The 12,650-nt window shown below is 48.2% G+C and overlaps 1 protein-coding gene across 1 annotated transcript in view; it reads left to right on the top strand.

Moving 5' to 3' along the window:
- Nucleotides 1-8,555, top strand: part of plxna3 (plexin A3) — an 88,216-nt gene extending 79,661 nt beyond the window's left edge. The window contains exons 31-38 of the mRNA XM_036143551.1: nt 455-558; nt 1,094-1,190; nt 2,685-2,762; nt 2,988-3,100; nt 4,024-4,193; nt 4,273-4,485; nt 5,055-5,205; nt 5,902-8,555. Coding sequence (XP_035999444.1) covers nt 455-558; nt 1,094-1,190; nt 2,685-2,762; nt 2,988-3,100; nt 4,024-4,193; nt 4,273-4,485; nt 5,055-5,205; nt 5,902-5,997 — 1,022 coding nt within the window. The 3' untranslated portion in view covers nt 5,998-8,555. The remainder of the gene's footprint in view (nt 1-454; nt 559-1,093; nt 1,191-2,684; nt 2,763-2,987; nt 3,101-4,023; nt 4,194-4,272; nt 4,486-5,054; nt 5,206-5,901) is intronic.
- The last annotated feature ends 4,095 nt before the right edge of the window (nt 8,556-12,650 follow it).

Raw genomic sequence — 12,650 nt, 5'->3', positions numbered from 1 at the left:
CCACATGACTTCCTGACCACATGACCTCCTGATCACATGACTTCCTGACCACGACCTCCTGATCACATGACTTCCTGATCACGTGACCTCCTAATCACATGACCTCCTGATCACATGACTTCCTGACCACGTGACTTCCTGGTCACATGACCCCTGATCACATGACCCCCTGATCACATGACTTCCTGATCACATGACTTCCTGACCACGTGACTTCCTGATCACATGACTTCCTGACCACGTGACTTCCTGGTCACATGACCTCCTGGTCACATGACCCCTGATCACATGACCCCCTGATCACATGACCCCCTGATCACATGACTTCCTGGTCACATGACCTCCCGATCACATGACCTCATGCTAGAGCAAAGTCTGACAGCTTGCTGGAGGGTTCAGGGGCGTTTCCGACCCGTTCCTACGTTCAGGTTTTGCTTCTGTGTTGTGTCCTCAGAGTGGCGGCAGGGTCGACTGACCCGGATCATCCTGCAGGATGAAGACGTGACGACGAAGATAGAGAGCGACTGGAAGAGGCTGAACACGCTGGCGCACTACCAGGTACAGCGTTTCTGGTCAGGAGCAGGTCTCTACTGCAGAGATCTAAACCCGTTCAGAAGGTTCTGCTGCTAATCCTGATGGAAGGAGCAGTTTCTGTTCAGTAAGGAGTGACACAGTCTGGTCATAGCAGGTGCTGCTGGGCTGAGGCGGGGCTGGGTTCACTGTGACGGTTTCATTTCCTAGCTGGGCTCAGAGCCAGGATGGCTGTTTGTTCATTAGAGCTCAAATGTGGAAACAGCAGGACTGAAGGGATGATTAGAGCCGATCGCAGTCAGAGGAAGATAATTATACTGAGAACAGCAGCGGGTCTGAAAACATTCCCTCCTGCTGAATTAAAACGTCAGGCGGACCGCGCTGCCTCGCTCTCAGGCGGACCTCCGGATCAGGCCCGCTTCTTCATCAGCTCCTGCAGCGACTCGCTCACAGTACATCGAGATTGTTGACAGGATAAGAATCGGCTGATTGAGAGGACAATTAGTCCGCTGACTGATGGCGCCGCTCGCCGACTGACTGATGTGTGGCTGTGCGTTGCCAGGTAACAGACGGCTCGTTGGTGGCGCTGGTCCAGAAGCAGGTTTCTGCCTACAACATCGCCAACTCCTTCACCTTCACCAGATCCCTCAGCAGATACGGTAAGCTGCACCTGACCATCCTCCATTGAACCTGGTCTAATTTACCAGCCTGTGTGTAGATGGATCAGAACCTGGTGGGTCGTCCCTGGAGCCCAGCTAACCTGCAGAGCTCATCAGAACCCCGCTGCTGTTATTTCCTAACTCTTTCAGCAGGGTTCAGTGAGTCTGGAGCAACACCAGGAGGGCCTCAGATTAAAATAGCTCAACTCCAGCATCATTCACGTGACTGTAGGTGGAGATGATGCTGTGCTGGAAAGATCCCTGGGATAGAATCAGGAGCAGAGAAGCTATTAAGCTCTTTATAGGTCCTCAGAATCCTAACGCATTTCCTGAAAATACCGTTGTTAGTATAAATAAAGCAAACAGTAAAAATCGAATATTTCCCTTTCTAGTCCCACAGAGGGAAAACTTACCTAAATAAATGACTTGAAGTATTTCATCATTAGTGTTATTATGAAGCCCAGGAATCGGTCAGGTCTCCCTTTTTTCTTAAAGAAACCCAAGGAAATTACAATAAATTAAATATAATTGTACTAAAATGCATCACCCTTTAACGCACACATTATTATCCAGCATTAATTAGTTCTTGTTGCACGGCCCGATAATCAGGAAAAGAGGCTCTGTTGGAAGAAAGACCAGCCCAATTAAGCAACTTCACATCCGAAAACAAGCCCAAAAAACTGCAACTCACGAAATTTACAAGCTACTTTAAAGATAATTTAAAGTAGCTTGTTAAGTCCGCTTAATTTAAGCCAATTCGCTTAAAATAAGCGGACTTGGCCAAAGCTGAAAGCCGCACCGTGCTTTCTGCTTCGATGCTAATTCCTTATTTAGGTCTAGGTGAGTGAGGCAAAGAGTGCGTTCTAGTGTTCATAAATACGCAGGCTGCAGTCAGACTACGGGACGTCCCGGCTAACACGGGGGGGTGGGCAACCCTAGCGATTAGCTCTGCCAGCGGTGAAGATTGGATAGTAGGGAGCGGTTCCTGTGAAAGGAATGCCCATAATGTGATGTTTAGACGGAAAACATTAGCAAAGTTATTTGATGTCATTGTGCATCATTGTATTAAACAGTTAGCATGCTAATGATAGCATGCTAACGATAGCATGCTAACGTCCGCAGTCTCTTACTGTGGGCATTGTAGTCGTGCCCGCTTTGTCTTAGTGTACAATTTCTATTTCTACACTTTAACCTGTTGTTAAGGTTTACAGCACAACAGACACATGGCAGGTTCCTTTAAAGAACCAGCTTTATATTTCCCTAAGAACTACCAAACATTTTGTCAAACTGAGGTTTTGGACCAACAAAGATCCAGAATCTGTTTCTACCTGATTCGAGCTTTGAAACCAGTTTGCTGTGGGTAAAAAATAAGCATGTTGTAGACACTGAAAAAAAGAATGTTATGCTGAATTCAAAGTAAAACTTGTTTATGTTGGTGTTTGAATGTGTTTGCCAGTACATGTAGACCATAATTCTGGTTGTTTATGCCATCAGAGTCCTTACTGCGGACGTCCAGCAGTCCCGACAGCCTGAGATCCAGAGCTCCAATGATAACCCCAGACCAGGAGACAGGTACCACCACAACAGGAGCATGGCATCACTTTGTTGGACAAAATATATGCATTTTTAATATTTAAAACCTAAAAGGTTTGGTCCTCGTGGTTCACTTTGTTCCCCACCGGAGAACCAGATGTTATGGAGTAGACTTGAATCTTTCTAAGGGCTTCTGGACTTTGCAGGTCCACTCAGTAGACTTTGCTTTGCCTCGGATGAAACTCCATCGTTGCCTGTTTGCAGGAACTAAACTGTGGCACCTGGTGAAGAATCACGAGCACAGCGACCAGAGAGAAGGAGACCGGGGCAGCAAGATGGTCTCTGAGATCTACCTGACCAGACTGCTGGCCACCAAGGTAACACCTCCAGAACACATGATAAAATATGATCATCAAGGTTTGAGTAAAAGCCAGAGTTACTTTTTTACACGTGTTCTGTCTGGCAGTGTAGCATTAAGAATAATTGTCTTGATACCAAAACGAGTCCAACAGGTTTTACTTTCACCAGTAGATTCTTACTGCTTTTACCATAGAGCTTGATTTATATCTGCAAGAAGCTTTATTAGATTTTATTCTAGGACTATTTCATGTTCAATGGAGACAGAAACAGGTAGAAGAGGAGGTTCAGGTGTGAGTCCATCACTACTCCCAGGTTTCAGGCCTGATCAGTGGTTCCTAGCTGAAGCTGCTGAAGCTGTGTGCTAACTCTGGATCTCTCCTCTATTGGTCCAGAAATTATTCCTTCAGTTTAGTTTTTATTCAGTTAAAGAACATTTAGTCTCCTCCTGCATTGATTTCTTCTATTTCCTCAGAGGCTGAACTGGTTCATAGTCACCTGGTGACATGGTGATGTAGAGCTGTGTGTCGTCTGCATAGTGATGGTAGCTGATGATGTTTATGATCTGAGCTAGAGGAGCATGTAGATCTAGAACAGGAGTCTGAGGGCAGGTCTGTTGTCTCTAATCCTTCTTTTGGATAGGTTTCTAAGTTGTAGATTATTTAACTACTTTATGGGCTCTGATGTAGAATTCCAGCTTTTATTTTAAGGAACAGGTTGTTTTTCCTCCAGTTTTCTGAGGGTCAGTTCCTGACAGACACAGCAGCTTTCCTAAGAATCTGGCGTAAATGTCAGGTTATATGTTTTTATTTTGATGCTTGCTGTTGCAATGACCCAGATAACTGAGAACTTGCACAGGCATCTAATTTAGACTTTTTATACAAGATGTTTTATCGTTTTGACTCTTAAATTCATGTCTGTATGTTGGTCCTTTCATCTCCAGGGGACTCTGCAGAAGTTTGTGGACGACCTTTTTGAGACTGTGTTCAGCACCGCCCATCGCGGCTCTGCGCTCCCGTTGGCGATTAAATACATGTTCGACTTTTTGGACGAGCAGGCGGACAAACGGGCGATCACCGACCCAGATGTGCGGCACACCTGGAAAAGCAACTGGTGAGTCCAGATCCTGTGAATGTTCTCCCTGGATAGCTTTCCTGCAGCTATCTGAGTAAAGCCTCTCTGTGGTCTGCAGCCTTCCTCTCAGGTTCTGGGTGAACGTCATAAAGAATCCTCAGTTTGTGTTCGACATCCATAAGAGCAGCATCACGGATGCCTGCCTGTCGGTGGTGGCGCAGACCTTCATGGACTCCTGCTCAACATCTGAACATCGACTGGGCAAAGACTCACCGTCCAACAAGCTGCTCTACGCTAAGGACATTCCCAACTACAAGAGCTGGGTGGAGAGGTAGAAAACATGTTGGCTAAACTTTCACGTTACAAAGTCACGCTTCTAAATGTGGGATTTATTGTATTGTAGTTTTTTAACCCAAACTTTAGAAGCATTACGGGCATTTTACAGATGAGGTCAGGTAATAAACAGTTACCAGATGGTTCATGTACTTTATTATTTATTAAAAAACAACGACATCGTCTGCATACAGCTTTACTTTGAGACGTGTTTCAGCAGCTTTCAGCTCAGTGACGTATAATTTCAAAAGCTATTGGTCTGATAATATGATATGACCACATGTGCTGGGTTTTTATAGATTATATTGTATAATGTTGCTTAGTTTGACAAATTTAAATTAGCATTCAGACGTTTTAGCTAACTTTTTTCTTTCAAACTGTTATTTTTAAGTTTCAGTCATCTAGTTTCAGATTTGATGATGGAAGTAGGTGTAAAATAGCCTTAAGATTGGGCAGATCCAGACTTTGCTTCATTTAGGACCAGAAGCTGGATTATTATCAGATCTTAAAGCGCTAACCACAGATTGTTTCTTTCTAAACCCTGTGTGTGACGTTTGTGTCATTAAGGTACTACAGGGACATCTCCAAGATGCCCAGCATCAGCGATCAGGACATGGACGCCTACCTGGTGGAGCAGTCCCGCCTTCATGGCAACGAGTTCAACACACTGAGCGCGCTCAACGAGCTCTACTTCTACATCAACAAGTACAAGGAAGAGGTGAGACTGTTTAACGTTTGGAGGTCCACCTCCTTCAGTCCTGCCACTTAAATTACTTTTACACCTTTTGCTGCTACTGCAGGTCAAGTTAGAGAGTTTCAGTCTGTTTAGCTTCAGTTTGTTAAACCCGTCTGGCCCTTTCTCTGTACTGGCAGAGCCACGCCTATTTTATCAGGCATTGCTGATTGTCCTGAGGAGAGCTTTCAATTATTAACCCTATCCCCCCCCATGTTAGCAGGCGTTCTCTGGGTGTTAGATCCCTGACGGACGGATGTTTAGACTAAAAGGCACGATGCGCAGCGGGGAACTTGGCAGTTTTCTTCTGTAGCCCCCCAGGGTACCATAATATGCAAAAACTAAAAGTACAATACAGACGAATCGGCCCGATTGTTCCTTCAGAAATTAGCTACGTTTGTCTCCAGAGCAAATCTGTTAAAATTAAAAACAGGAAGCGTACTTAAAATAACGAAAACGACAGATCCATAGATTAAAGTCACACACGGCTCTAAGAATCCTGTAATCAGTGCCGTAGAAGAGAAACCCAGATGGTTCTGGTGTTCCATGAAAATGAGTTCTGAGCCTGGTGCTGTGTGTAGGAGGAGCAGCAAGGTCCCCAGACAGGCGCATCCAGCAGACAGGTCTTAGAATATCCCGTGTGAATAGATCCTGACCCGCTCTCTGCCCCCCCCCCTGCAGATCCTGACGGCGCTGGACCGGGACGGTTACTGTCGGAAACACAAGCTGAGGCACAAACTGGAGCAAGCCATCAACCTGATGTCTGGCAGCAGCTGAGACCAGGCGGCGGAGCGACGGGGCGCAGGAGGAAGGAACGGGGAGGGGCGGGTAGTTGTTCTGGACAGTCAGCCCAACCGGGCCGGGTCGGACCGGGTCGGACCGGGTCGGACCGAACGGACAGCAACACTTTCAGCATCACCAGCGATCAATCTATCAGTAATTTATTGGTCTGAAGGTGGATTGATTGGCTGATCAGGACCAGACTGTCTCCTGAGACACACGGATTCTTTTACAACTGGACCGGGACCAGCTGGATCCGGTTCCACCAAACCAGGGTAGCGAGGAGCAGTGGGGGGGGGGGGGACCCATCAGGACTTTAGGGCCAGGACTTGGACCTGGTCTCATGGTTACAGAAGGGTCTCCTCTCCGAGCGGATTCACCCGGACCGGGAAGGATCTGGTTCCGCCGCCACAACGTCAGGCTGCCGGTGTTGAAGGAAAGAGTCCGGTTCTGATCCGGAATGTGTTTTTTGTTTTGAAGCTTTAAGGAAGGAGGATGACGCTGAAGTGGACGAGCCTCGCTGATGCCAGACGTCGGTTCTGAAGCCGAGTCAGAACTTTTCTCTGGACAATCAGCTTTTCCACAGCACACTGAGCCCCATGCGTACCGACCGACCACTTCCTGTCTCCGTTCCTGCCCCCCCCCCCCCCCCCCTGCTGTCTGACCCCGCCCCCTGCCTCCTCATTGGTCAGCCATGCTGGCCAGGAGGAAGTACTGCCCGACCAATGAAGACTGTGGACGTCACCGAGTCGTGACACAAACTGATACATTCCAGCACAGGTACGCCGGCAGCGTCTGGTTTACAAGCTTTCAGAACCACTTTCAGGGCCAGAACCACCTGGGATCCGGTCTGATCCACGCGGCCAATCACAGCCATGCTTTACGGCGCCACGCTAACCGTGCCCCGGGGAAAATACTGTGCAGAAACACAAGCCCAGTGCCATGCAAAGACCGGACCAGATCTCCCTCAGGACTGGACTGGACTTGGACCAAATCCGGATCCAGAACAAAGAGAATGGAGGCTAAACTGGACCGGACTCCAAGAACTCTTAAGACTGGTGGCCATAATTGTAAACAAGAAAAAAAGAAAGAAAATGAAGCTAAAAATGATGTAAAAGTATAAAAAGCTGAAATGTTAACGTGTAATCAGAACTTTGTGGATTTTAGAGCCGAACTTGTATAAAGCTGAACGTAACTTTACATCTGAGCGCGGAGGAGGACGGAGAGCCTGAAGACGCAGAACCCACGAGACTTTTTGGTACTTTTCTATGAGCAGAACCAGAGTTCAGTAGGTCCGCCTGCAGGGTTTGGACCACCTGAGACACCTGAGCCCACTGTGAGATGCTCTGATTGGGTCTGCTGTGCTTCAACGTTTTCACATCACACAGCCGGCTCCGCGGTCCCGCTCAGGTCCGCTGGACCGCTACCTTCTGTCAGCAGTACTTACTGTTCTGGTTCTGGTTCCGTCTCTGCTTTTAGCTTCTTCTTTTTTACTGGGTAGGAATGAGACGAGCCGATGCGCAGAGAGCCGCGTCTCAGGCTGCTAAATGCTCTCATTAAGTCGTTTAAATTCTGGCCCAGAACCGGGTCAGGTCCAGTAAGCTGGAGCCGTTTCCTTTCAGTTCTTCATGGCGTTTCGTAGCCGACAGATCCTCATAGAAGACTTCATGTTCAGTGAAATTTGTTTTAATTTTAAAGCGGTAGAAATAATTTGTGGGTTTGGGGTTTATTTAGCATCAGTGACTGCCATCTGCTGGTCAGGGTGGGAACTGCAGCGGTCAGCCTGCTACGTTCCCGCTTTGATCCGACAGAAACGTTTCTTTATTCATTCAGTTATCTAGAGAGGAGCAGGTCGGCGGATCAGAACAAATGTGATTCTTGTTTAGAACCGAGTCGGGACCTGAAGTCCCTGCAGAGGCGGAGCATCCAGACGTGTGATAGAAAAGGTTTCGGCACAGCTGAACTGTCTCTTTGGGCTCTCTGTGATGCCATAAAGATACGAAGCACCTTTCTTTTCTTTCTTGCTGATGTTTCACTGTCATTTAAATCTGTTTGGGGCCAAAAGGACCTGAGGGAGGAGGGGTTCTGGTTCAGGACTGCCTTTTGTGATGATTATTGATAGCAGAGGGAGGGAAGCCACTAGCGTACCAACACCACTGTTCACCCACCGCTGTGTGTCTGCGCCGCCGCGCCGCTGCAGTGGAAACTCAGCCGTTAAGCCACCGATCGTATCTGCAGCTCAATTAAAATCCCTTTTCTTCCAGAGTCGCTGCATTTAAATCACCTGATTCATATCGTTTCAAATCTGCCATCAGATCCTCGCTTTGCTTCCTCCTTTCTTTGTAATAAGGCTGCAGGTCGACCTCATTAGTGAGGAGGTCTGAACGTGTCCTCCTCGCTGTCCGGACCGAGATGCTCCACAGCAGCAGGAGAATGTGGGTGAAAGGAGGAGACGCAGCTGGAATAATGAGCAGGAGGAAGACTGCTCAGTATTCTGGTCCTCCTCTCAGGAGGACCAGGATGGTGGATGAGGTTTGGTGTGGATGGCTTTTAAAGAGGAAGAAGAAGAAGAAGAAGAAGAAGAAGAAGAAGAAGAAGAAGAAGGAGGTCCTCCACCACCAAACCTTCCTGCTGTTTCCAGCAAAGCTTTTCTTGCTTTTCCAGCAGCAGCCGTCTGCTGGGCTTCCTGACGTCTGGCTGAAAACTTTCCGTTTCTCTGGTAACGAACCGGCCAATCATACGAGCCGCAGATCTCTTTGCATAACCGTGATTGGCTGGATTTCCTCTGTGGCGGTGCCTCCTCTGGATGCAGCTGAGGAGGCAACAGACTGAAGGCCTTATGGGTGGGCCGGGTCTAATTCCTGGAGAAAGCAGGGCAGACTGACGTCACAGACACTCAGTGGTGGGATATTTATTATTTTAATTTATTTCTATGATGGTTTTTATTTATTGTGGGAGGGTTTGGAGCGCAGCAGCTCAACGCGACCCGCCTCTCATCCATCCTGGTGCTGGTTTAAACTGGCTGGACCCCCATTTTGTTCCCTCTCTGTTTGGGTTTTATTGCTCGTTCAGAACCAGAACCAGAACCAGGCGAAGCTCAGACTTATGTTCTGAAATGTGAGAAATGTTTGGATCAATCCCTCAGATTGATCCGCCGTCGGTTTCTCTCCACCTGGAGCGACCCGATCGATCTGATTGATCAGAACCGCTCTGTGCAAACAGACTGACACCGACTGCTGCAGGTGCTGGACTCTTCGTCCTGATGAAGAGGAGTTCTGAGGTATTAAAAACCAGGAAATGGTGCCATTAATCTTCACAGCAGAGAGAGAGCTGCTGCTGAAACCAGTTAAATGTTAAGGTCTGGGAGTTAGCAAAGTGTTACTTCTTAAAATGATTATTTCTACATCTGCGTGTCGTTTCAGTTTTAGTTTGATCAGCAGCTGATCAAACCAGAATGTTGTTTATATTTCATTTAGCAGAAAAACTAAAATGCTTTGTCCTGACTTCCTGGTTCAGATAAAAGGGAGGTGCCTAATTAAGCCCCGCCTACAGGTGCACACCTGGCCGCTGGTTGGCTAGCCGGCCGGGTCGTATCATAGCAGCAGCGTGTGACTGATGGGGGGGGGGGGGGAATGACTCGCTGCCCGCAGCTCTGCAGCGCCACCATCAGTCCATCCATCGCTCTGCCTGCAAACATCTACGTTCCCTCTGAAAAGCTGAGGGCTGCCGCCTCCATGCAGCGCGGTCCAGGATGTAGTCAGGCCCATCGTTGATGCCATTGCCTTGTTTTTATTTGTGGTCTGATTTGAAATGTATCGTTGCAGATGAATCATGTAACGGCCTGAGTCCGTTTTTATATCATTGCCTTCTGCTGAGTTTGTATATTTGTGTGATTTCACTAAAGTGTAAAGAGGAAAACTGGTCTCGTTTCTGTTAAATAACCCCCCCCCCCCAGACACACAGCAGCATCTGCCACCACAGGCGGGCCACCAAGGGTACAGGCTAATTAATGGAGAACAATGATGGGGGCTTTGCTGCCTTATCAGCAGAGGCGTTATCACAGGTTCCTGTTATCAGGAAAAGCTCCTGATTAGAAAACGCTCTGAGGGACACAATCTCAACTTTCTCTCATCTGAACATTATTTCCTGGTAAAACTTTACAACTTCAGTCCCAGAACCACTGAAGATCCAGATGGATCCAAACGGATTTATTTATCTGTTACTGGATAAATCAGTTTCTAACGGCGCTTTATTCAGAGTTAAAGAGGATAAAGATGAAAACCTTTCTACAAAATCAGAACCTTTTCTTGGTGAAAACTGTTTAACAGTTTGATGTTTTCTCTAATTTCAGCAAAGTTTCAGATTTCTCTCGACTTCCCAGCAGATTTTTCATGTTTTGATAAAAACATTTTAGCTCGTTCTTCATGGTCCGGTCCGTCCAGCGGCACCAAACCTTCTTCCCTGCAGTGGGCAGGCCTGCTGCTTTTGTCCAAACGTGGTTCTGTGCATCATGACCGACCATCGCTGCTTCGGTACCGTCGGTCCAGAGCACGTTGTTCCAGAAGTCTTGGAACCTCCGGGTCTAAAGGTGAAGGTACCAGGCCCGGTGAGTCTGGAAGTAACTAACGCCTCCATCAGCATTTAGAACTTCTTGGTTGTAATGCAGTATTAAGCTTTCCCCACAGACAAGAAGACCCGGCCCGTTTGGACCTCCATAGCTCAGACACCATTTTCATCAGAACCACCATTCACAGTTTAAACGGGCCACAGAATGTTGGACTTTACCCGACCCAAGAATCACTTTTCTGGTTGAAGTTTGGTTCTTAAATCCAGAACCTCTTGGATTCAAACAATTTCTCCATCCAATCGTAGGTCTTTCTGTCTCCTTCCATTCTGGGGCTCCATCAGAACATCTCTATTGGGTCAGAACTCTTCAGCCAGAGCAGAACTGGATCAGCGTCTCCATGATGCTGTCTGAATAGAGCACTCAGTGATGAATGCTTCCTATCAGGGTTCCTTTAGCTTAGGAACCCTCACTGGTGCTAAGAAGCCTTTAGGTTTCCCACAATCCTTAGCGTGACATGATGTATCAGCACAGCCCACCTCACAGAAACCAACTAACACCTCCACAGAGAAGAGAGCGTCTCTAGTTCATGTCCAGAAGGCTGTAGGATCTGACTCCATCCTCCATGTTTCTGACTCCATCCTCCATGTCTCCGTCACTAATGACGTCAGAGTTAAAGTCTGGAATCAGCTCAGCAGCTGAAGCTCCTTTCCTCCCTGATGGAGTTCTGCTGACCCAGGAAAGGTCCGGGAGCAGGAAGTAGGAGGTAGGAGCTAGGAGATAGGAGCAGGAAGTAGGAGCTGTAATTAGGGTATTCTGATGGAGCCTTGTGTCTTCTACTGCTAGAGGACTTCCTGTTTTCTGTCCAATCAGAGCCCAGGATGAAGAGAGATTCTCTCATCCACTCCGGGCAAAGCCCCCCCCCCCCCCACGCCCTTCTTATGAGGGTGGGAAGTTGCCATAGCAACCAGGGCCTGAGCGTTTCGTGAGCCTCTGTATTGATCCATCAGGTGAGTTCTTATTTGTTCCAGAACCGACAAACGGACCGTGATGAAAGTTGGATCATGCCTGAAGAAACGACAGATGACTGTAAGCAGATCTGTGTAATTAATGCGTTGGGAGGTATAACCGGGACGCTTTCCTTTCCTAGCAGCTCAGCAGCGGGACACACGATGGCCCGGATCTAGAACCAGATCCAGAACCGGGGCCAGAACCGGATCCAGAACTGGGGCCAGAACCGGATCCAGAACCGGATCCAGAGCCCAGATCCACACCCAGATCCAGAACCAGACCCAGATTCAGATCCAGAACCAGACCCAGAACCAGAACCCGGCCCGCCTCAGGTTGCTCCTCTTTAGCCTGACGAGTTGCAGCAGAGAAATAAATGAGCGTCTCTTTTATTTGATTACAGCTCGGCGTGTGTGGCTGCAAAGCCCCGAGTCAGGCTGTGTGCCAGTCCGCCGTCTGCCCACTCAGCATCCACAGGTGACCCCCCCCCACACACACACACACACACAGATGTGTTTTACACACTTACTGAGGACCCTGCATTGACATCCATTCATTTTCAACCCTTTCTATGGCAGAAAGACGCCAGGCTGGGATTTAAACCCAGGACCTTCCTGCTCCAAGGCAGTGGTGCTGCCAACTGTCTCACTGCGCTGCATCACTGAAGGCTCCGCTACCTGAACACCACCTGTTAAAGCGCCCGGCGTCTGAGAGCCATCAGTCCAGTCCAGAAGCATCAGTGATGGTTGCAGTTGGCCTGAAGCGCTGATGCAACACGTCCTGATTTATCCCCACTGGTGGAAATGTCCCCAGAATGCGCTCATTTCCCCACTTTGCCCATAAGCGCCGTCGTACGTCATGGTCCCACAAAGATGGCTGCATAAGCAGAGGCACGCAGCCACTCTCCCAAATTAACTGTTAATCATAAACGATCAGAAGAGCTGAGTCAGAAGATCCCTCGCTCACACAGACACGCTGTGCTGAATGTCAGCAGCTTTTACTTCTCGCCTCTCTGAGGCCAGCTTTTCTCTCGCCGCCTTTCTCCAGTGCGTCACATGATTAGATTAATTGTTCCAGG

This window comes from Fundulus heteroclitus, chromosome 1 (assembly GCF_011125445.2).
Source record: "Fundulus heteroclitus isolate FHET01 chromosome 1, MU-UCD_Fhet_4.1, whole genome shotgun sequence".
Taxonomy (NCBI): Eukaryota; Metazoa; Chordata; class Actinopteri; order Cyprinodontiformes; family Fundulidae; genus Fundulus; species Fundulus heteroclitus.
This window is presented reverse-complemented; position numbering and strand designations above follow the sequence as displayed.